The sequence below is a fragment of the Microchirus variegatus genome (genome assembly GCF_963457635.1).
Source record: "Microchirus variegatus genome assembly, chromosome: 1".
NCBI lineage: Eukaryota > Metazoa > Chordata > Actinopteri > Pleuronectiformes > Soleidae > Microchirus > Microchirus variegatus.
In genome coordinates, this window is record NC_139802.1 from 548,962 (window position 1) to 574,186 (window position 25,225).

General features: G+C 40.3%; 1 protein-coding gene across 1 annotated transcript in view; it reads right to left on the reverse strand.

The window, feature by feature from the left end:
* Positions 1-1,970: 1,970 nt before the first annotated feature.
* Positions 1,971-25,225, reverse strand: part of fam131bb (family with sequence similarity 131 member Bb) — a gene marked incomplete at both ends in the record, with an annotated part of 32,426 nt that continues 9,171 nt past the window's right edge. Inside the window, 8 exons of the mRNA XM_083894025.1 lie at positions 1,971-2,189; positions 3,710-3,976; positions 8,434-8,741; positions 12,488-12,628; positions 12,827-13,051; positions 16,094-16,196; positions 16,583-16,618; positions 20,016-20,053. Coding sequence (XP_083750151.1) covers positions 1,971-2,189; positions 3,710-3,976; positions 8,434-8,741; positions 12,488-12,628; positions 12,827-13,051; positions 16,094-16,196; positions 16,583-16,618; positions 20,016-20,053 — 1,337 coding nt within the window. The remainder of the gene's footprint in view (positions 2,190-3,709; positions 3,977-8,433; positions 8,742-12,487; positions 12,629-12,826; positions 13,052-16,093; positions 16,197-16,582; positions 16,619-20,015; positions 20,054-25,225) is intronic.

Sequence of the window (25,225 nt, forward strand, 5' to 3'; positions counted from 1 at the left end):
TACATCTATGCGACAGAGCTGACACTGGTCTGGTTGGTGAACCGGTGTCGTGTCTGTCTATTGCTGGTTACAATTTAGATATTTGTGTACATGTACGTCTCTGTTGTGAGTTAGTTCACTGGGGGACAGCTTTACTGAGGTTAAAGTCAGGGTTCGCTATCGTTTGACTGATATATTACTGTATATTACACTTATTGAGATTTCCTTTCCAATTAATTTTGTAGCTCTACGATTAGGTGTGTGGTCAAGATTAGCGTAATTCTAAACAAGTTGACGCGAAAGTGACCAGTGACAATGTGCGTGTGCGTGTGCGTGTGCGTGCAGGTGAGCCAGCTGTGAATCCGTTTCAATCCACGATATATATCTGAAGGACCAGAGCCGTTTCTTGCTATATGCAGACTACGCAGCTGCATAGGGCACCGCAGCCACCAGGGGGCCCCCCAAACTGCAAATTCAGACTCATATTTTTGTGGGGTAATCAGGAAAAGTTAGGAATCTCTACCTCGAGAAAAAATGGGGGCCCCCAAATAGTATCTCGCATAGGGCCCCCAAACAGCTAGAAACAGCCCTGTGAAGGACTCCCTTGTTTATTGTTGCTTATCAAGAGAGCGTTTTTAGTCAAAAACAACTCTGACGTACTGCCTCAGTCCTGTCCTTCAGTACATTCAAAACCAGTGCTTATCGTCACCGTCATGTACGTCTGTGGAAAACAAAACAAAAACACAAGCAGCTGAGGGTTTTGTGTTGTTAAGTGGCTCGGTTTTGGTTGTCGGTCGGTGCTGAAAGCTTTCAGAGAGAGAGAGGGAACTGGGTAACATCGACAGTCCAAAGGCGACCTCTGATCTGTTGGATTGCATCAGTGCAAAAAGAGATTCGCTTATGCAGCTCTGTCCTTTGTTTTTGTTTTATATCCAACACTCAAGTCCACTGCAGGGTCCACTGTGGCCCCCCCCGATACTACGGTTCAGTGCAAAGTCTATACAGTGCTGTATAGTACAGGTACCCCATAGTATTCTGAGGAAACATGCATACGACGAGACAGAGTAGGAAGCACACTATCTTACAGTACAATCCTTTCCTGTGCAGTGTTTGGTGCAGTCAGCGCTACAGGCTCGTCCCTGCATGTGTTTGTGCCTCAGGCGTCACCACAACAACAACGTCTTTGTTTTCAGAGGGTTTAAACTGCATTTCACTGAAATGCTGAAATCTATAATTAAATCTAATTTAATTATACGTGAGTTTGGGGTGAAAAAAAAACCCGACACTGTGTGTGTGTGTGTGTGTGTGTTTGATATTTCAGGGAAATGAATTTGGTTGAACACGATCTAATACTGTATGTGGAGTAACAGCTGTAAACAAAGTAGTTCCCCATAGGAAAACTATAATATCTTATCATACACTTATACATTGGTTTTTCTTGTGTTCTTTTCTTTGCTTTATTACAAAATGATCCTTATTATTATTATTATTATTATTATTATTATAATTAATAAGTTTTATTATGTTAGATTTTGATTATCATTATGGTGACAGGGTCAAGTTGCTTGTCTTCATAAAAAGCATGCATGTTTCCAAGTCTCCTCCTCTTCACCTCAGCGTGGTTTCATTTCCTTGAAGGAAACTGTCTCTGTCGGTCGGTGCTCCTCCTCCTCCTCCTCCTCCTCCTCCTCCTCCTCCTCCTCCTCCTCTTCACTTTCCCACCCTCGCTCTTCTCTTCCTTTACCTTTGGGATGTAAGGCTTACAAAGAAACAGGTGTCCTTTGTTGCGTCAGCTCGCGTCTCGTCAAGAGTCCGTTTCCCGAATCTGTTTTTTTCGAAGAAGAAGAATTCGTCTCGCAAACCAAAAAAAGTCATGTTTGTGATACCTGAAAAGGTACAGATTAATAGATATATATTGATGTTATTACGCTCGTTCCCGCGCTGACTCCCTGATCAGTTTGTAATAAGGAGTCTCTTAAACAGCCAGGAACTCAGTTGGTTGCCATGGAAGCGACAGGCCCCTCCTCTTCATCCTCCTCCTTCTCCTCTAGTGTCTGAATGAGGCCTGAGGTGACATCGGAAGCCTTCCGCTCTGTGATTGGCTCGGCCGGTGGTTGCCCTGGACTACTGCCTCCAGAGGCGTCCCCTTGTTGCGTGGGTGGAGTCAACGTGGCCGACTCCAGCTCCATGCACAGTGTCATCTCCTCCTCCTGCTCAGGACAGACAGACAAAGCCAAACACACACAGCAGGTTCAATCATCTTAGCTTAACCAAGGCTTTGCAGCTAAATATATGAAAGGTCTGTGCTGATGAGTAAGCAGCTATTTTAACTTGACTCAAACATTGTTAGCATGAGCACCAACTGCACAAGTTTATACCCTGATTTGTTTTCTTCACACTTTACACTTTAAACTTACTATAACTGTGTCATTTTTCAAATCCGGCACTTTGTGTTTGTCTCCTCTTTGCTTCAGGGACCGTTTCTAGTTTTGTAATGGCTGACGACCTTGATGCAAGATTTCATATGTCAAGGTCATTTGGTTTGCTTTATTTCTTGCTGGTGTGTCCAGAAGCCTCAGCTCAGCAGATGTAAAGGTTTTGCATTCAAGGGCTAAATCTTTGTCAAAGCAAATGTAAAAACTGTATCGTCATAAACATATACAGTGTAAATGGATGTCGTCTTCCAAATGCTTCAGGGTTTATGTTATGACTGACACCATGTCACATTTTGAAACCAGACATTCACAGGCTCCTATTGGACGATACTAGCTGTCAATCACACTTTTTGTCCACTTGTATGTGCAGAGCTATATGTGCAGCTATTTTTCCTCTAAATAAGAGCATCATTTACAAAGTTGACATCATGTTCTATAAGAAGACCTGACATTAGCGCAGAGCTTTAGAGGTGGAGAGATTACCTCGAGTCATTGGTTCAGTAAGTTTGTGTCAAATTTACATAAAAATGAAAGAGTAAAAGGACAGAATGGTCAAATTGCAGTGACAGAGGTAAAAAACAAAAACATTACCACAATGCAACTAATAAGCAGCTCCCATGAAGGCAAATACCCAACGGAAATGTTTCAAGGTTAAACCAAGGTCATTTTGGAATATACATTTTGTTTTTGAAGTTTATTTATGTATTTTTTGTACCTTTTTTGTTTTTAATTCTGTTTTCCTTGTTTCCTGTTTTATTTTGTAGTTTCTCCTTGTGTGTACGTTATTAACTTGACTTCCTGTGCTGTCTTCCCTGCTTCCCATTTCAGTCCAGTTTGTTGCTGTGGGTTCCTTGCGTTCCAGCTCTCTACAGTTCAAGGTATTTTAGATTTTACTTGTTGCCTTCCCTCCTTTGGATTGTTTTCTGCCTTTTTGTGATCTTTTTGTTAATTTTTTGGAACCTGCATTAGGGTTCTCCATCTTTGCATTAAAACATTATTATAAAATGTACAAATTAGATGAAAGACAAGCTGCAAACCCTCACATTCGAGGAGGAGGAAGAGCTAATGGACTTAATACTTCAACAGCAGATCTTATCACCTCAAGCAAATCCACGTCTAGAGGATTAGAAAGAGAAAAATGGCAAATGTATGATGAAGGCAAACGCTGTGTCATGTGTGGTTAATTGAATAAAACCATCAGTGTGGTCTCATATGGTGCAATCGCTGCACTTTACAGATAAAGAATTAATCACAGAGGATGAAAATTGACGGAATCAAACTCGATGTCACCTCACCTTGACCTCGTCCTCATCCTCCTGCTGCTCCAGCAGGGGGGAGTGTTCTGTTCCCACCATGTCATCTCCAGACATTACAGAGAGACCCGGCTCCACCACCGCCGCGACGCCCATGTAGCCTCCGGCCTCGGCCTGATAGGCCTCCATCTGCCCCGTGTTCCACAGATCCACCAGCGGAGGGTGAACCTGATGGACCAGACTGTGGATGGTGCTGTTGGGCGTAGCTTGTAAAGAGTGGTTGGCGCTGTGCAGCCTGTGCTCCAGAGACTGAAGGACAGAGGGATGAGACTGTGATCAGAACGCTAAGTGGTAAGTTATACAAATCAAATCTGCCTTCAGGGCATGATGAAGGGTCAAAGGTGGATAAGATAAAATATGATTTTATATATTATTATTGTCTGTTTACGCGGAAAATTATCTTGCATTCACCATCCTGGCGTAGACAGTAGAGAGACATGAGACCCAAAAATTCAGCTGTGCACTTTTAAATATGAATATTAAAGGTGCATTATGTAATAAATCATAAAATCCTCCTAATATGTCACAGAGACTCAGGAATAATGTTCATATAACAAACTGAACTCACCAACAACAACAGTACAGACAAAATATTTGCATTAAAAAAAATAGACTGCAAATCATGTTTATGTTTTGAAATCATGTTTTAGCATGTGGCGCCACCTACCGCCGTCTACCAATCATTGCAGTCAGTAGAGTCTCAGCTGCCGAGCAACCACGGGTTGCCAGTTACGTCAAACAAAGAAACCTAAAAGACCTCTGTATTTTGAATTTGAATGTAGTAACCGTTTTTGGCCACATTCTTACATATGGCACCTTTAAATATAAGTCCCTAAAAACCTTCTCAACCACATTCCTACAGGATTACTTTTGGTTCAGGAGTGTAATCAAGTAATGAATGAATGTTTGTATCTGTTCCTCCTACAGCTGAGCTCCCTATAACGCCTTCCTGAAGGCAGGAGCTGGTGTTCCTTAAACAGGACATGATCTGGACTGTGGAGATCTTTGATGAAGCAGCTTCTCTAAGGGTTGACTCACCACCTTTAGAGCAGATGTTGAGGTCTTAGTATCCTGGTCTTCAGTTGTACAGAGAGTCACCAGAGCCCTCCATGCTGCAGGATACTCTGAATGACGAGTGCTGGAGCTAAAGTTGTCTTTCAACTGAAAGGTTGAGGGTTTGATTCCCAGCTCCGCTAGTATCTTGCCCAGGGACACATTGGCATCTACATGTCAATGTGGGCAAGACACTGAAGAACAATCTGACAACTCTGTTTGAGCTAATAATGAATCATGATTGGATGATTTGATGTACTTTACGCTTGTAAAGCATCCGACCAACAGAGCAGTTCAGCAACATTTGAAGCTGCTCCGTTCAAAGTGAATGCAAAGTGTTTCAGTTATTAAAATACACAAGCAAGTCAATCCTGTTTACAATGCAGTCGTTAACGATACAGGAATCATTAGGCGCTTTCACAGCACAGGATCGTTTACACTGTTTGACAGAACTGTGGGTAAAATATGGCCTTTCTGGCACGCTCACATTGTTTAGGTACTGGGAATGATCATAGTTCTGTGTGACTGATGTTTCCTGTACGTTAGCTGTCCAAACTCATAAGCAATGGAGTATCACTTAGAGCATTGGTTCTCAAAATGCGGCCCGGGGGCCAATGGCGGCCCGCAGAAACATTTCTGGCCCCACAATGAATTACAGTTGATAGTTTTAATCCAGGAGCTACTAAGCTTGTTAAATGTTTATTGGACATTACTGGATACAGACCAATAAGTGTAAACAAAAATTCTGGGTATTTACCTGGTTTCTATATGGTGAATTTTAGTGTATTATTGTGTTATAAGCTGGTAATAAGCAGGTAGCTACAGCCCCCAATTACTAGCTATTTACCCAGTAAATATATGGTAACAGAAATGTGTTACTTGGTATTAACCTGTAATTAGAAGGTAAGAACAATGGCCAAAATACTGGGTAATTACCCAGTAAATTATAAAGCGTTATTATATTAACGCTTAAATTACATTATATAATTGTATGTAACTGCGGGTTGCCAGTTACATCTGAGCTACAATGGCGGAGCAGACCTCCGTATTTTGAATTTCAGTGTAGTGACCGTTTTTGGTCACATTCTTACATATGGCGCCTTTAAGTTACACTCACGATTAAGTTAAATTAAATAAAGTGGAAGTTCAATGTAACCTATGATTAATAGCAAAGTTTTGCCAGAAATATCATAGTTTCTGAGTGAAACCTGCGTCTACATATATTAACGCTAAACTGTAGAACTGCAATCTGGTCATTAAAATGATTACAAATGGGATTTTTTTCTGTTTTTGTTTTTCCTTTGACGGCCCTCAGTCCAATGTTGGGTTCCTAAATTGGCCTCAGGTATCAACACTTTGAGAACCCCTGACTTAGAGCTTCAGCTAAAATATAAGTCAGCTCTTTACTGCTGGTCAAAACTTGGTCAGGGAAGGCGAGTGATTCGTTTCTTTAGTAGTTAGTCTTGGGGACCTTCAACATGGCCTAAAATAGAAAAGTCGTTCAAATTTCAGCATCAAGAGGGGGACAAAAGTGGAGCACTGCTGCATTTTGCACAGCCTCCACTAAATTCTATAATTTGTCACTAAACACTCAGGGTCACAGACACCATCTGCAGAACATCTCTGCATCTTTGGCCGACTGCTTACCGATGATAGTCGGGACTGGCTTATTGAAAAACTGGGAAGAGACCGTGCTTCAGTTCTGGCAACGGATGGGAAAAACCATTCTTCTGTTCTATTTATAAGTTGCACAGATGGGATCTGTTTTTATAATGTCTGCCATGTTTGTTCAATAGCACATAATGGACAAATCAAACACTGACTCTAGGGAGGGCTTTTTATGTGAAGGCCACTATAGTTTACCTGTACAAAAGCAAAAGGGTGTTGTGTTTGGTTGCCATCTGCAACTTCATGCCTAAACGCCATTAAATCTTACACACTGGTCCTTTAAAAATGTCAGTTTAGATATTAAATAAGTTGAACTTGAACAAAAACATTTCCCATCCATTTAAAGGTGCATTATGTAATAAATGATAAAATCCTCCTAATATGTCACAGAGACTCAGGAATAATGTTCATATAACAAACTGAACTCACCAACAACAACAGTACAGACTAAATATTTGCATTAAAAAATATATTTTGCAGACTGCAAATCATGTTTATGTTTTGAAATCATGTTTTGGCATGTGGCGCCACCTACCGCCGTCTACCAATCATTGTAGTCAGTAGAGTCTCAGCTGCCGAACAACCACGGGTTGCCAGTTATGTCTGAGCTACAATGGCGGAGCAAACCTCCGTATTTTGAATTTGAGTGTAGTAACTGTTTTTGGCCACATTCTTACATATGGCGCCTTTAAGTTACACTCACGATTAAGTTAAATTAAATAAAGTGGAAGTTCAATGTAACCTATGATTAATAGCAAAGTTTTGCCAGAAATATCATAGTTCCTGAGTGAAACCTGCGTCTACAATAAGACTCAAAGAACCATAAAGAATCATTTCTGATAAATGAAGCTTGTTGCTTTGAAAACAAAATAAATAATCCATGAATTTCAGAGATATCTGAAGACACAGAGGGTCATGTAAACTGTTATTATAGTGTTATTTGTTATTTTTTGCTTGATGGAGACAATATCTTGATATAATGTGTCTCTGCACTGAGCATGTGAAGTCCTCAGTGACTGTTCCAGTGCTCAAGTGTTTATTCTGCGCACATATTACATTTCAGCCGCTTGTGCTGGAGCATCTCACTGCAGCTACATCCACACACACGCACGCACACACACACACACACACACACACACACACACACACACACACACACACACACACACACACACACACACACACACACACACACACATTCTTGTACTTGCTGCATACTGAGGACCAGCATTTCCACTTCATAAATCAACACAATTACAAATATCTACTTCATGAATGACATCTATATAGAACTACTGGTTGCAGTTACATAAAATGTTTGCAGGTGGAGCCCCAGAGCAAAAAGGGCTGGAAAACTTTTTTCGATTTTTTTTTTAATTTTTGGTCAAATTTTGACAAAAACATCATACTTATACTATGTCGACCAAAATGTAAAAAAAAAATTTGGTCCAAAATTTGACAAAAAAAATTTGACTCAAAATTTGACCAAAAAAAATTGGGTCCAAAATTTGACAAAAAAATTTGACTCAAAATTTGACCAAGAAAAATTGGGTCCAAAATTTGACAAAAAAAATTTGGTCCAAAATTTGACAAAAAAAATGGTCCAAAATTTTACCCAACATTTTTGGTCCCAAATTTTACCCAAAATTTTTGGTCCAAAATTAGATTTTTTTTTTTTTTGACAAATTGAGTATAGCATGTTATAGCAACCTAAGGAAGTGATTTCAATGAAAACAAAGTGAGGACCGACCAAAATGTCCTCACTCTGTAAAAATGACCTCACTTTGTTGGTTAAAATCCCTCACTGGTCCTCAGTATGCCACAAGTACAAGAACACACACACACACACACACACACACACACACACACACACACACACACACACACACACACACACACACACACACACACACACACACACACACACACACACACACACACACACACAGAGAGACCTGGGCCTCCACCAGCTCTCCAACAGTCACCTGTTGTTGCTGATACTGCAGGAGCTGCTGCTGCTGGTAGTGCTGGATCTGCTGGATCTGCTGCAGCTGCTGTAGTTGATTCTGCTGCTGTAGACTGAACTGCTGCTGCTGCTGCGACAGTAAGTGAGTCGTCGCCTGCCCGTCGAACCCGTTGGTCCCCATTACGTAGGAGCCGGCGGCCGGAGACGCCACGCCAGAGGGGTCGCTGTTGATCGGCTCCCAGGCGTCAGAGGAGGAGAGGCAGTAGTGGCCCTGGGACACGTATGTGTGAGGCCACACCTCTGCTGATGAGTGGTGCAATATCTGATCTGAAATAAAACAACAACAAAAACAGCAGCTGCCATGAATATGTTTCATGCTGATGACGGTGAAGGTCATACTTTTGCATGTCGTCCAAAATTTGACAAACGATTCATACTTTAGTATCGTCGTCCAAAATTTGACCAAAAAGTCATAATTTAGTATGTCGTCCAAAACGTGACAAAAAAGTCAGTTTTGAAGTTTACATGATAAGATATACAGTTTTGATATAATGAATTTTTTTTGTCCTATAGAAAACCAATATAACAACGTTGAATTTCACCAGTTCAACACAATCTTGTAACCCTTTAAACTTAGCTGTTAATAAACTAAACTATTACTTATGTGGCAGACATCAGCATTTACATCATATTTAGAGTTTATCATAGTCCAATTGACTTTCCTTTTTGCGTTATCTGATCCAGTGATTTTGTCCAGTGTTGTTGTGATTGTTTTATGAGCTGTGTGTTTGTATTTAGAACTCTATGAGGACTAAAAACATATACACATAAGGAAGTGAGGACATGTTGGAGAGTCCTCATCATTTTAAAAAGTGCTTTTTCAAGGTTAAGACTTGATTTTAGGGTGCAGTTAAAGCTTAGGTTGAGAGTAAGTTTAATGTTACGGTTAAGGGGCTCGTGCGCAGGTGCAGTGGCGTGCACAGACATTTGGAAGGGCAGGGGTAAAAAGTTAAAATGGGCACCTACTGCAGACATGCTCACACACCTGTGTATACAGGGACATTCTTCATAGCACAGCATGATTTTCTATCTCAGAGATGGGCATTTTCTATACAGCACTGAATAATATCATTTCCTATGAGGACACCCTTTGGGACACTGTATTATGGACAGGGCCGTAGGGAACTTCATCATTTGATTGCAAGGACTCCCATTGTTGCAAGGTCATCATACAGGGCACTGCATCATTTTCATCCACTTGAAAGGCAATCCTTCAGAAATGATACATTTTTAAAGTTTATATTCCTGTCTAAGTCCTGTGACTCGAGGGCACTTTAGAGTCCAGCGTTTTTGTCCATTAGGGCACGAGGCTATTGCCCCCCCCCCTCCATGCACGCCCCTGTGCGTACGTGCCTGTATGCATATGCAGAGGCGATTCTAGAGTCTGTAGGGGCCCTAGGCAAAAAGGGGGGGCCCTTCCAACCAGTGTTCATCACCATTATGTACCTTGTAATTAAAAAGTATGTGAAAATATAAATGTAAAGAACAATAAAATACTGTAAATAGCTTTTAAAAAACTATATAAACTTAGTAAAAAAAATACATTACACTGTAAAGAACCCACATTATAAAACAGTATAAATATATAGAACAATAAAATACTGTAAATAACTGTAAAAAACATATATAAACTGAGTAATAAAGATATGCATTACACTGTAAATAATCCTCTTCATTTTCCAACTTGCAGAACGATAACTTCACACAGGTTAAAGTGAGGTGGGGCCCCTTTAGGGAGGTTTACTACTGACATGTCATTGTTGTTTAAGGGGGACGGGGAGACGGCTGCTCACTGCACATTTCAGTAAAAACAGCCCTCATGCTCTGAGTGTCAGGGGCCCCCTATCAGCTCGGGGGCTCCAAGCAGTTGCCTGCCCTGCCTGTTCACAAACTGCGCCTCTGTGCATATGTAGCCGTGTGAGTGGAAGGTCGAGAAAGAGAATAACAAGAGAAGTTGAATGAAATAATCTCAGTGACGATCAGTGACAACATTATAGTGGAGACGACAAATGACTGGATGTAAGTGAACTGAGAAGTGTGATCAAATTACTCAAGATGGATGTTAATGCCTTGCTTAACGGAGCCACACACACAAGTCCTGAGCCATTTTAAAACTCTAATGACCTGGAATTTCAGCGTGTAACAACGCAAACATCGTGGTTAATGTTTAAGGAGTAAATCAGGTTAAAGAGAGAACGAGGAAGTGATAAGTTTTGACTTTGGTTTGTCCTGAAGAAAAGTGTTTGACTGGGATCTCGACCAAAGAAATGAAACGCTGGCAAACAGCAGAAAAGTTTTCATACTGGCTGAGTAATGTATTGACGTTAACTCTCTGGCAAACCTTAGACTGTTCATTAATCACTTATGTCATTTTAGGCAGTTTATCTTTCTCACAAGAGAAGAGAATAAACTGGGCCCAAGAGTAAACACTGGAAAACACTGTGCTACAGGTTCATTTGCTTAAAAAAGGGATGATAGAATTTTAAGTAAATTAATTAATAGAGCCTCATACCCTTAAGGAAGTTTATCTTTACAGCAGCTCACTGTCGCTGTAATGAGAACGAAGTTTGCACTGCTGTGGTGTGGACTAAAAATAATCTGCAGTCATGATACTATAAACAGATACAGTGGGCGCGATTACCTTCCAACCATGTTGTAAAATGTGAAATTAATAATGAGTGAACCCTGCGCCCTGGAGATGGAACAGTCTGTTCTCGTCAACAAGACACATGTTATACTACAGAGTGACAGAAACTACACAAACACAAACATTTGACCCAAATGTTTTAAAGCTTGCTGAGCATAAATGGCACTTATTAAACATATTTTACGTTACTTACTCCTACATTTCAGAGGGAAGTATTGCTGCTAAGCAATATGTATTTTTTATGTATATATTTTACTTCATTTGATTAAAGGGAGTACAAAATAGTGAAAAGTGCATGCTCTGGCTGGTTTGTCTATTCATGCTGCAAGATGGCTCCCTCCACAAAGCAAGGTTCTTGCCTTACTTACATAAAGGCTTATTCTACAGCTACATAAACAAACCATATTTTTATTTTAAAGCAATTACACACTTACACAAACATACTTTTGAGAAGTTTGTTGTAATATGTTCTATATCTATCGCTTAAAACGTTAAGTTTACTTTGACCTATTACCCTATTTAATCATCTTGTTGTGTTTTTAATATTATGAATTAATGTAATTCTACAACCAAAGAGTTTTGTCATATTGATTATGTAGAAATGCTGCATTAAAGATGAGGAAGGAATAAAGAATAAGTACTAACACATATTTAAATCCACAATAAGGCATACAACATCACGGAGGCCAACTGTACTGAATTAAATGTATAATATAAATGTAATTCAGTATTATAAACTTAAGTGTAATCATGTTTATGTTTTTAAATCATGTTTTGGCATGTGGCGCCACCTACCGCCGTCTACCAATCATTGCAGTCAGTAGAGTCTCAGCAGCCGAGCAACCACGGGTTGCCAGTTACGTCAGAAAACGAAACCTAAAAGACCTCTGTATTTTGAATTTGAGTGTAGTAACTGTTTTTGGCCACATTCTTACATATGGCACCTTTAATCATTCCTGCAGAAATGGACAGACAGTCCAAGGTGCACAAAATAATTGGCTTTAGTCAAATTAAAAAACTAAATTGGGCACAAAAGCACTATGTGTCTATATTTACTGACTGGGATACCTGCAGTGTGGTGCTCAGTTCCATTACCTACATTTTACACATCTTTTATGCTAAGCTAAGCTAATAATCTGCTTGTTGGAGCTTTGTATTTTCAGTACAAACACAACAGTAGAGGTTGCCCAGGGTGGGTTTTTCTGTGGCTGAAATATGATGCTGATATTTCATGTTTATATGAAGAAAAAAAAATGTTCTCCAAATAGCTTTTTATTATTATCTCATTGTCACTGCTGTATATCTTTTGTCACATCTTTTTCAATCTTTGTTGATATGAGTTGCAGTCATGTTTGCAGTCCTTTACCTCGACTGGTGATGCTCTCCTGGTTGATCTCGCTCAGATGAGCCACGCTGCCCTGGTTTGATCCCGACCTCGGGCTCTCTCCGTCCATCGACGTCCAGGCTAGAAGAGTCGCCTCTGAGATTGCAAACTGCTGCAGGATACCTGAGGTGAGGATTCCAAGGTCGAGTCAGGATCATTGCGAGGGCCCTGCCTTCTGTTAAACTGGCAGAACGGCTGGCATGCATCCCACAGAGTGAGGTGATGAGCACGTAATTCTGCTGATGTCAGTTAACGAGCTCTGTGGAGTGTCTGTCCTCATAATATCTCCCTGTGTGTTTTTGTGAGAGTGTGTTTGCACACCTGCAGCGAATCGGGCCTCCTTCTCTCCATCGCTGAGGTCACTGTAGGCGTCGTTTTCCAGCCGCCGCTCCTTTTCCCGCTCCTGTGTGGTCAGTCGACACTGGGCGATGCCCCCCGCACCGGTCGTCGTCATGCCCCAGTTCTGCCATTCGATCATGTGAGCGACGCGACCCTGAGCCATAGCCGTGGGTTTAGTGACCCTTTCCTTCATGGTGCGAGTAACTCCTGGGGTAAAGAAAGACCGCAATGGAAGAGTGGGATGTATGGCAATGGGGAGGATTTGAGTCAGGGAAGTCGTGGTTGATTATACGAGTGGATGGACACGGAGTTGTGGCAGGAGATGGGAAAGAAATTGAAGTGGATTTGATAGTTGAGTATAAAGTTGTGTCGACAGTTGATGGATAGAGAAGAAGAAAAGACAGACAGAATTGAAATATGTTAATCTCAAGTGAATTTTACAGTTTGGTTATCGGAGCTGTGATGAATGATGGATTTCCAGTAGGGTTGGACTGATAAACATTGTTGGTCATGTCATTGCATATCTGTTGAATTTTAAATTTCGACATAAATGTCATACTATACTATGTCGCTCAATGTTGTCCAAAATTTGGCAATTTTTTGGGAAAATTTTTATTGGATCAAAATTTGAAAAAAACGTCATACTATACTATTGCCTTAAAAATTAGAATTTCATTTTTGAAAAAAAAATGTTGGTCCAAATTTCGACAAAAATGTCATGCTATACTATGTTGTCCAAAATTTGACAAATGTTTTGAAAAAAAAATGTTAGTCCAAAATTCGACAAAAACGTCATAGTATACTATGTCGTTCAAAATTTGAAAAAAAATGTGAAAAAAATTTTTGGGATCAAAATTTGACAAAAAAACGTCATACTACACTGTCACCCAAAATTTGACAATTTCTTTGAAAAAAAATTTTTGGATCAAAATTTGAGAAAAACATCATATACTATGTCGTCCAAAATTTGGAAATTTTTTTGGAAAACATTTTTGGGATCAAAATTTGACAAAAACATCATACTATACTATGTCGTCCAAAATTTGGAAATTTTTTTGGAAAAAATGTTTTGGATCAAAATTTGACAAAAACATCATACTATACTACTGCCTTCAAATTTAGAATTTCTTTTTTGAAAAAAAAATGTTGGTCCAAATTTCGACAAAAATGTCATGCTATACTATGTTGTCCAAAATTTGACAAATGTTTTGAAAAAAAAAATGGTCAAAAATTCGACAAAAACGTCATAGTATACTATGTCGTCCAAAATTTGACAATTAAAAAAAAAAATTGGATCAAAATTTGACAAAAACATCATAGTATACCATGTCAAGTTGTAGTTGAGTAAATTTAAGTTCAAACTTTAATTTAAGCTATAGGATATTGTTATAAAGTATTATCTATTGGCTCACTTAAAGATAATCCCTTCAAAACATCAGTCAAATCCTGCTGTATTAAATGATGGTGTGCGTGAACATGGATTATGATGAGATTGTCTTAATGACAGCGGTGGTGGAGATGACTGTTGCGTGTTTAATGAGACTAAGCCAACGTTTGTTCACTCTACATGAGGGAGAAGAGGCAGTGGATGTGTCTGACACAGGTGCATCATGGGTTGGAGCGGGTTAATTGGGGTGATGTGGCGTGAGTAATGAGAGGTTGCCTTGTTGACATGATCACTTACAAACCTCTGCTTAACTGCTCTGGCTGAGCAAACAAACACATAACACTGCTCCTCTTCCTCCTCACTGACTGACTGAGAATCCAACTCATGAATCACTACAGAATGTTTGTTGTTGTTGTTGTTTTTTTTTAATTTGGAAAATAATTGCATGCAACAAAGAATAACAAAAAATACCAGCTAATGTCTTCATAATGGCTGCATTCCATTTCTCATGTGACCAACGTGTGACGACAAATGCTGTAACACCCTGTATCTGTGTGATTCTCTCTGATGGTGGAGCATGAAGATGAGGTTTATGAATAAATCAGAGGACAAATCAGTGCCACAACACACAGCGCGGCCGCTGTACTCCATTACACTGTGTACTGAAATACAATTCACTGCACTCAACTGCACTGCACTGCACACAACAACTGGAAGAAACCAAGGACACTTTATGGGCCAATTCCAATTCCTATCTTAACCCTCAAGCTCAACCCTTAATCTTAACTAACCCTCAAAACCAAGTGTTGAGGGTTATTTTGTCACTTAGAAATGGGACACCCCTTAAATGCAGATACGTCTTCAGACTGTAGGGGGCAGAATAACGCGAAAGCTGCGTCCAGTCTGTCAACTCCAAAAAAGAAGAAGAAGAAGAAGACATTTACGTCAGGATTATTTATTCTGATCCGTTTGTCAGTCAAGTTATTAGGTTGTCAGTTAGTTATAAGATGATACTCATACAAATATTCAGCTGACAGTTACCACACACCACGACTTATTGAAAAGTAAACCATAGCAAACCATCGCTTGTCCGCACCGGCCGGTTATTGACAAAAGATCGTAAAATAAAAATAAATGTTACGCAACAATGACGTCAGTAATCCATAATATGGGCCTAAACTAAGATAATACAATGGTTTTCATCATTTTTATATCTCTATTAACAAAGAAAATACTTCATTTGTATCGTACTCGTTTCGCTGCTTTCGGCGCCATCTTTGTTATGTGAAAACACGCAATGCATTCTGGGTAGCCCTTGCTCCCAAGGGTGGTCTTGGAAAATCTCAATATTGAGGGCGATACAGCCCTTAAACTTGACCCTCAACTTAATTTTTCTGAGAATCAGGACAGAACTTGCACATTTTTGAGATTGAGGGTTAAGATTGAGGGTTAAGATAGGAATTGGAATTCACCCCTAGGACTAAAAGAAAAACACTTTACTACACTGCACTGAACTTCCCACAGTACGACAACATCAATGCTAACGCTTGTTCGTGGACACACCACAGTTTCACAACCATTTAACATAAAAAAAGAAAACAACTACACTTCATCACTCACCTTTTTCTTAGAAAGAGCAACAAGCTGCATGATGATGTTTGTGTGCGTGTGCGTGTGTCGTGTTTATCGGGCTGAATTCATTCCGTCAATGACTCGCGAGGAGCCATTGACGAGTGTTATCACAGCGTGGAGGGGGAAGTGATACAAGGGGAACCCGTGAAGGGTGCCATGCTGACTCCAGCTCCCACTGAGGAAAGGAGCCAACATGGGGTCATTTACCAGTTTACAGCACAGACACACACCTGACACACCTGACAGAGAAGACTTAGCCAGTGCTCCGATGCCGTAGGGATTTGAGTTCCTTTTGAGCCTTGGCAGGATTGACGTGGTGTCTTCCATAGACAGCTAGAGGGAAGTAAAAAAAGAAAAGAAAAGAGAGAGGAATGGAAGAGGGGGGGGGGGGGGGGTGTGGAGGAAATGACCGTATGGCAGGTGTGACACAAACACATCAGGACAGTGGGTGTTAGAGGGTGAGTGGAGAGGAGATGTTGGGTTAATACAATAGATAAACACTGCATTACCCAAAGTTATTCTGAGTGATTCTGACTGTGCTCACTACTGTGCACTATACTGCCATAAAAGTGAGATCGACTGTAAAGCCAAGGAAGTGAGGGAGGGGGGGGGGGGAACAAGCCGATCGCTAAAGGGTGAGTTAAATCAAATCAGGAGAACGAAAGAAAAGGATAAAGAAAGCAATGCTGTAGATGAAGGAATGGCGTCACAACACTTACATTGATTCCTTCCCATGAAAATTCTGAACGTCCATGCTGAGGAGGAGAAAGGAGGAGGACAGAAGGATGGGGAAAGAGTGAGAGTGACAGGACAGAGGAGAAATCCACATGCACGGAAGGGAGACGACAAAGAAGTTTGCACATGGAACATGCGGAAGGAGGATAAAGGAATACAGAAAAAAAAGGAGAGGAGGGGAAAATAGACGGACATAGAAGGTTTTTCCAAGAACGAGGAAAAAACAAGAGTCGAGGAGCAGGATGACAAGGAGAAGGGAGGGGATTAAACAGTTTATATTTGCTTATTGTTTTTATGTACAGCAGAGTGAATATGCGACAGACTCCTCCTCTGTGGTTACACCAGCTGATGAAAACACTGCGAGGCAGCTGAAAATCATGTGTGTGTGTGTGTGTGTCTAAGAGAGAGATGTCAAACAGTATCTGATGCAGCAGACAGACAGGACCGAGGCTAACACCAGTGTGTGTGTGTGTGTGTGTGTGTGTGTGTGTCTGTGTCTGTGTGTGTGTGTGAAGGCAGATGCTGGGGACAAAGCAGATAAGCAACAGCCGCCGCTGCTGCTGCATCATGTCTCTCTATCAGGTGGACTGACACAAGTGAGAGGACATTCAAGGGTTAGTAGCTGCACCGATTTGTTTTGGTTTTAAAGGTGCATTATGTAATAAATGATAAAATCCTCCTAATATGTCACAGAGACTCAGGAATAATGTTCATATAACAAACTGAACTCACCAACAACAACAGTACAGACTAAATATTTGCATTAAAAAATATATTTTGCAGACTGCAAATCATGTTTATGTTTTGAAATCATGTTTTGGCATGTGGCGCCACCTACCGCCGTCTACCAACCATTGCAGTCAGTAGAGTCTCAGCTGCAGAGCAACCACGGGTTGCCAGTTTCGTCAGAAAACAAAACCTAAAAGACCTCTGTATTTTGAATTTGAATGTAGTAACAGTTTTTGGCCACATTCTTACATATGGCACCTTTAATGTTCCTGCAGAAAGGGACAGACAGTCCAGGGTGCACAAAATAATTGTCTTTACTCAAATTAAAATGTACTATGTCTCTATATTTACGGACTGGGATACCTGCAGTGTGGTGCTCAGGTCCATTACCTACATTTTAATTTAACATCTTTTATGCTAAGCTAAGCTAATAATCTGCTTGCTGGAGCTTCATATTTGCAGTACAAACACAACAGTAGAGGTTGTCCAGCGTGGGTTTTACTGTGGCTGAAATATGATGCTGATATTTCATGTTTATATGACAAAAATTGCTCCAAAAAGCATTAAATACACTATACTTATATCATTTCCACCACTGGTCTACAGACTGCAAAATGGAACGTGCATGTAATTTGATACTGGATGACATAATGAGGAGGAGAGACCAGGGCGGTGTTCACTATCTCCATTAACCACATGCAGCAGATATCCAGATAACCCGTGTTAATCGATATATATCAGCCTCTTCCCGTTTCTTCTCTTCTTCTTTTTCTTGTAATGATATTCTTTGCTCTATCTCCGTCTCTGCACTCATCTCTCTCACTTTGCTTCCTCCTCTCTCATGTGGGTGTGTTGACAAATTCAACAACACTATAATGGTAGAGCTGAGCAGCTTTTCCAATGTTTGTTCCAAAAGGCATGACAATGCTTCTCTGTGTGTGTGTGTGTGTGTTCTTGTACTTGCGGCATACTGAGGACCAGTGAGGGTTTTTAACCAACAAAGTGAGGACATTTTGGCCGGTCCTCACTTTGTTTTTGTTGAAATCACTTCCTTAAGTTGTAAACATGCTATAATCTGTTTTTAACAGCAATCCTCAATTTGGTGCAAAAATCCGCTTTACAGCACTGGTGTTTCACACACTTTTTGCTCTGGGGCTCCACCTGCAGACATTTTATTGTACTGCAGTTAGTAGTTCTTTATAGATGTCATTCATTTAGTGTAATTACTGTGTATTTTACAGTTTATTTACCGTGTATTTACAGTGTATTTACTGTCTATGTTATAGTGTATTTACAGTGTATTGTCACTCTCAAACATTTCATGAGTTCAGTGAAGATATTTGTAATTGTGTCGATATACAAAGTGGAAATGCTTGTCCTCATTTTGTCAGCAAGTACAAGAATGTGTGTGTGTGTGTGTGTGTTCTTGTACTTGCAGCATACTGAGGACCAGTGAGGGTTTTTAACCAACAAAGTGAGGTCATTTTTATGGAGTGAGGACATTTTGGCCGGTCCTCACTTTGTTTTCATTGAAATCACTTCCTCAGGTTGCTATAACATGCTATACTCAATTTGTCAAAAAAAAAAAATCTAATTTTGGGCAACATTGTATAGTATGACGTTTTTGTCAAGTTTGGACCAAAAATTTTGGGCCAACTTTTTTATTTTTTTCAAATTTTGGATGACAATATAGTATGACATTTTTGTAAAATGTTGGACCAAATTTTTTTTTTCAAAGACTTTTTCAAAATTTGGACGACATAGTATAGTACGACGTTTTTGTCAAATTTTGGACCAATATTTTTTTGTCAAAGATTTTTTTCAAATTTTGGACAACATAGTATAGTATGACGTTTTTGTAAACTTTTGGACCAAAAAAAAAAAAAAATCGAAAAAGTTTTCCAGCCCTTTTTGCTCTGGGGCTCCACCTGCAGACATTTTATGGTAGTTCTTTGTAGATGTCATTCATGAAGTAGATATTTGTAATTGTGTTGATTTATAAAGTGGAAATGCTGGTCCTCACTTTGTCAGCAACCCGGTCCTCAGTATGCAGCAAGTACAGTGTGTGTGTGTGTGTGTGTTTGTGTGTGTGTGTGTGTGTGTGTGTGTTTGAGTTTTCATCCTCTCCATGGGACCTGAGGGCATTCCAGGGCACAATACATGAATAAATGATGGAATTAGTCGACAGTGCATTTGCTGGAAAAGTTTTCAACATTTTAGTCCAAAAATGGTTTCCTCTCCTGTGTCCTGTCTCAGAGGAGGAGACGAGGAGAGGAGGAGAGAGGAGAGGAGAGGAGAGGAGAGAGGAGAGGAGAGGAGAGGAGGAGAGAGGAGAGGAGAGGAGAGGAGAGGAGAGGAGAGGAGGAGAGGAGGAGAGAGGAGAGGAGAGGAACCAGCAGTGAGTGTCTGTGAGACACTGTGAGAGGAGCATCATCAACAGTCAAGGTAACAACAATCATCTGAACACACCAGCTGGCTGATGTATAATGTAGTGGAAGTTAAGTGACTGACATTGAAATGACCTGCACTACTTTTCTAAACTACTAGCATAAGCACCTTGAGTTGCAGAGTGCTATAGTATTGGAGGTGTTGCTGATTTCAACCCGCAGCCATTTTGGTTCAGAACAGTCCACTGTCAATAGAATTCAACAAGCATATCAACGCAGAGATGGATAAACAAACACATACCTGTTCTCCATCCTTCTGGACCGGCACACCGTCTGCCGCTGAGAGCAGAGTGAAGGAAGAGAAGGAGAGACATAAAGAGGGAAAGAAGGCAGAGATATCAGTTTATTATTGGTGTTTAACTTAGTTTGGCGATTAAACTCATCTTGAATCAAATCAAACAGGAGATTTGCCTTCACATGGTCCATATATTCATGAAAAGGCAATCAAACTACTCTAATGTGGAGTTTGTATTGCCAGAGGCGATTCTAGAGTCTGTAGGGGCCCTAAGCAAACATTCCCAGGGGGCCCTTCCTTCCAACCAGTGTTCATCACCATTATGTTACAAATAATCTGACACCAACGAAAAATGTAAGAGTTCAATTTTTTTTTTTTTTTTTCAAAATGAACGAAATAACATGGAAAAACCTTGTAATTAAAAGTATGTGAAAATATAAATGAAAAGAACGATAAAATACTGTAAATAGCTTTTTAAAAAACTATATAAACTTAGTAAAAAATACATTACACTGTAAAGAACCCACATTATAAAACATCAAAATATATAAAACAATAAAATACTGTAAATAACTTAAAAAAACATATATAAACTGAGTAATAAAGATATGCATTACACTGTAAATAATCCTCTTCATTTTCCAACTTGCAGAACGATAACTTCACACAGGTTAAAGTGAGGTGGGGCCCCTTTAGGGAGGTTTACTACTGACATGTCATTGTTGTTTAAGGGGGACGGGGAGACGGCTGCTCACTGCACATTTCAGTAAAAACAGCCCTCATGCTCCGAGTGTCAGGGGCCCCCTATCAGCTTAGGGCCCCAAGCAGTTGCCTGCCCTGCCTGTTAACAAACTGCGCCTCTGTGTATTCTCTGTGTAAATATCTTTCTTACAGTCTTACAAATGCAACCTGAGCATAAACAAACTCATAGAAACATACCAAATCATACTTATTAATAAAAACACATCATATTATGAATTAAAAATAATAATAATGTAGGGTTTTAACAAAGCCTCTCAGCACCTGGATTGATTTTCAGTCCTGAGATGCATCAGGTTACCTCACACGTGCTAGAAATCATTACGACACAAGGTAACAATAATTACCCATAATTAATCTCCAGTGAAACAGAGGGAAGATTACTTTTCAGCAAAGTGCAAATAAGTCATGGTGTCCTCTTGGTGATTACATTCTGATTTATTTACATTCACAAGTGGGAAATTGCCATATCTGACTAATTATCTTTCTGGCCGAGTTCCTCAAGAAAATCACTCCTTGAATATTGGCATTTAAATGTGATTAAAATTCTGTGTTTTGTCACACTTTCATTCACATGTCTTCCATATAAAGTATGTTTTCTATCCCTGTCCTCTGACGATAAAGCCAAACCTCTTCTAAAGGTTTGGTTAGCAGTGGCTAGAGATAAAGGCCTGGATTAAATAATATGTTGTAACTTTTAAACATGAATAAATGTCCATTAGATTCAAGACACAATGTTGATGAAGCCTCCTGTATCCTGGGTTCCTCATTATAGATCTTGTGTTTCCCAGTGACATTCCCATGTGCATAAACAATAGATTTGTTTCATGTCTACACTGACAGTCTAGACAGCAACACTGCAGTAGTAAAGTAAGACAGTGGCAAACAGGTTGGAGTTTGACTGAAAACACAAAGAAGGATCCACAAAAAGTTTCAGGAGTGAACAATTCCTCTTAAATATCCAGGTTGTTCAGCAGTTTGATGGGATAAATGCACCCCTGCACTTCTGCTGTATACACACAAACGCTCCCTCAGTCAGGTCTGATAGTACAACACTGCAGCTTTAACGTTAGTATAACTTCCTCATAGACACAATTCTATGTGTCACAAATATTAAAGTGGACCAAGACCGGAAGTTCCAATTAACGCTGTTTTTTAGTGTGTATCTGCGTCATTACCTTGTTTATGAAGCCCTGAAGGTTCTAAACAAACAGTTCAGTCACTGCTGAGAACGCTGTGTTTTATTGTAATCTCAGGCTCAGAGAGATCTCTGAAAAAACCTGGTCCGGTTACGTAAACAGCGGTTCTCCTGAACAGCAGATCCTCCTGCTCCGGGCACTAGTCCGGGCACATCCGGTTGCGTACATTGAACCACAGAAGAAGAATAACGTCCGTTGTGGAGGTGTTTCACGAGCGACAGTGTCTTCTGACTCTGGGTCTGACTCTGGGTCAAAGGTCGTCAAAGGGACTGAGGCGGGGAGTCGTGAAGAAGCTATTTTTAAACACTGTTAAAACAATGTTTTGATAATGAGGAGCAGTGCATCCACCGTTCCAGAGGGGGGAGCTGTGCTTCTGATAGCGGGTGTGCTGATTATGTCACTTCCGGGTACTGGCCAATCACAAGACAGTTGGGAAGCCTCTACGCTGGCTGGCCAATCACAACACACTCTGTCTTCTGGGTGTGAGATTTATGTCTGAAATATCGCAGCTGAGGAGAGCGTCAGTAAGGAGAGATTTCTATCGGCTCATTTACAGCAACTAGGAGGTTTTTGAGCATAAAAACAAGTTAATGTATGTAAGTAGACCTCCATAACTAACATATATGTGCAACAGGACCACTCTATGTGAGCTTTAATGTATGGTTTCCCGTTCCATCCACTCTGAGCTGCTCTGTGTGCAGAGCCTCTGGTTCTATGATAACATCTCTTGACCTCCTCTATTATGGTTTTATTTTTTTTTATTTTTTTTTACATACATCCACTTGCAAACATTATTTGAATGCGAACATTCTTTATTTCTGAAATATATATATATATGTACACATATATATTTGCCAAATAGAAAACAACAACATATTAAGCTGCTGCGTAATCATCCCATCATTCAGTCTGACCATTCAACAACTCACCACATCTCTATCATCACCATGACCTTCATGACGTCCAGCTAATTTAACTGAGGCTTTGCTCCATCACAACCTCCACAACCACGACTGTTTTGATCCTTGAGAATCACTCATAAGTTCACGTTGTCTTCACTGTTTCAATGCTCTTCTAATCTTCCTCCACTTATTGAAGCCCTCGACATGTAAATGACATCTGCACAATGTTTAATATGCCCCTATCGACACCAAGTGGATGATCATACACAAACTCATCCATCCAATCATCTGGAATACACTCTCTGTTGGATAAATTAACATTAGTATGGCTCCTGTCTCCTGGCTGTCCAAATCCTAATTAAAACATTGGTTTAATTAGATAGACTGTACTGGTAATGGAGTTTAAACACTGCTTTGGTCTCTGGGTGCCTGCTCTCTGTATCAGAGGGTCTGTGCTCTGTGTGTGCAGCTCTCTGAGGGGGAAACACTCCTGTGTTCGCGCTGTGTGTCGTTGTAAGTGTGGAGTCACGTTTTTCCAACAGCTGCACTTGGCAATCATGAGTGATTCCTCCTGAACTCGGAGTAACAGCAGGGTTGTTGGCTTTCTGGATGTCCGGCGATGCCTTTGACCCACTGACCCAGTGATTCAGAAACATCAGCTTGACTTTGTCTCTGTTGGGCTCCCAGTTTCTACCCCAATCCCTCTGAACTCCATCCAAACACATCAGATCACGGCAAGGGCAGCAGGCAGGGGACAGACTCTTCATTCCAGAAAATTGACCCTTTGTACTCATGCAGGGAATGTTGTGCCAAGTACCAGTCGACCAACTCGCTTTATTTGTGCAGTTAACAGAATGTTTGTATTGCATATTTATTTTGTTGTTTTGCATCCTGCTTTGTTTGACCCACTTTGATTCAACCCACTTTTGTTATTTCTTCAATAGTTAGCAGCATCTCCATTCTATACCTGTGGAGATCATCACAGACGGTACATGAAGTTACTGTATGTATAAATAGCTGCCTGCGTTTATATTGCCAGGGTAAATTTACCTTAAAGCGGCACACTGCCAATTTTATGTGTCACAGTCGATTCAGTAGTCGCGCAGGAGGCTACACAGCCTAAACAAAACAGATGTGTAATGTATTCTATAGCCGTGCAGAAGGAACTTAAACCGATATTACAGTACAGATATTCACCACAAAACCTGTCTTACAAACCCTTAGTGTGTGTGGATGTGTTACAAAAGATACAGAGGACTTCTGAGTGATTACCAAAACACTGCCAGTATCTCTACATGACCTATCGCTTCTATGCTTCTGTGGTACTTTGCTAAGTTAAGTGTTGTACATCTGTCTTTTATTGTAGCGTTACTCGTCCAGACTGCATCCAGGAAACTTGTAAAATGCATCGTGCAGAAACAGCAGCAGCTGTGATGGACACATTCAGACATGTAGTCACCGTGCGGTTGTTTTTGTGAGTGCTTGGTCCACTTTGTGTTCAGCTGGAAGATAATGCATTTTCAGTGTTAGACGATCGCATTTGTTGGAAACCTGATCAAGATTAGAATCAAGTAGAATCCACTTTTTCCACAAATTTTTCATTTACAGCTCTGTCACTCTGCTAAGACTGTGTAGCCTCCAACTTGCCTCCATCTGTTGTGATGTAAATGGTAATTTTTTTGTTTTATAGCTTTTCTCATGTTGATGACCACTCAAAGCTGCTTTACACTACAGTTTAGCCACTCACCAAACCACTCACGCTTTCACACAGCACATCCATGTGCAGCACATGTTCTATCACTATAGAATATTCTATACCATTCACACAGTGACACCGTCAGATCCTGCATGGGATTAAAGGTGCCATATGTAAGAATGTGGCCAAATACAGTTACTACATTCAAATTCAAAATACAGAGGTCTTTTAGGTTTCTTTTTCTGACGTAACTGGCAACCCGTGGTTGCTCGGCAGATGAGACTCTACTGACTGCAATGATTGGTAGACGGCGGTAGGTGGCGCCACATGCCAAAACATGATTTCAAAACATAAACATGATTTGCAGTCTGCAAAATATTTTTTTTAATGCAAATATTTTGTCTGTACTGTTGTTGTTGGTGAGTTCAGTTTGTTATATGAACATTATTCCTGAGTCTCTGTGACATATTAGGAGGATTTTATGGCCAGTTGATTTAGATTTATTACATAATGCACCTTTAAGTGTTTTGCCCAAGCACAATAGATTAGTGGACCCGGGAATCGAGCCCATAACCTTTGAGTTGAAAGACGACTCGCTCTACCACTGAGGTACATGCATCACTCTGCTTCACTCACTGTGCAGTATAAAAACATGGAAAC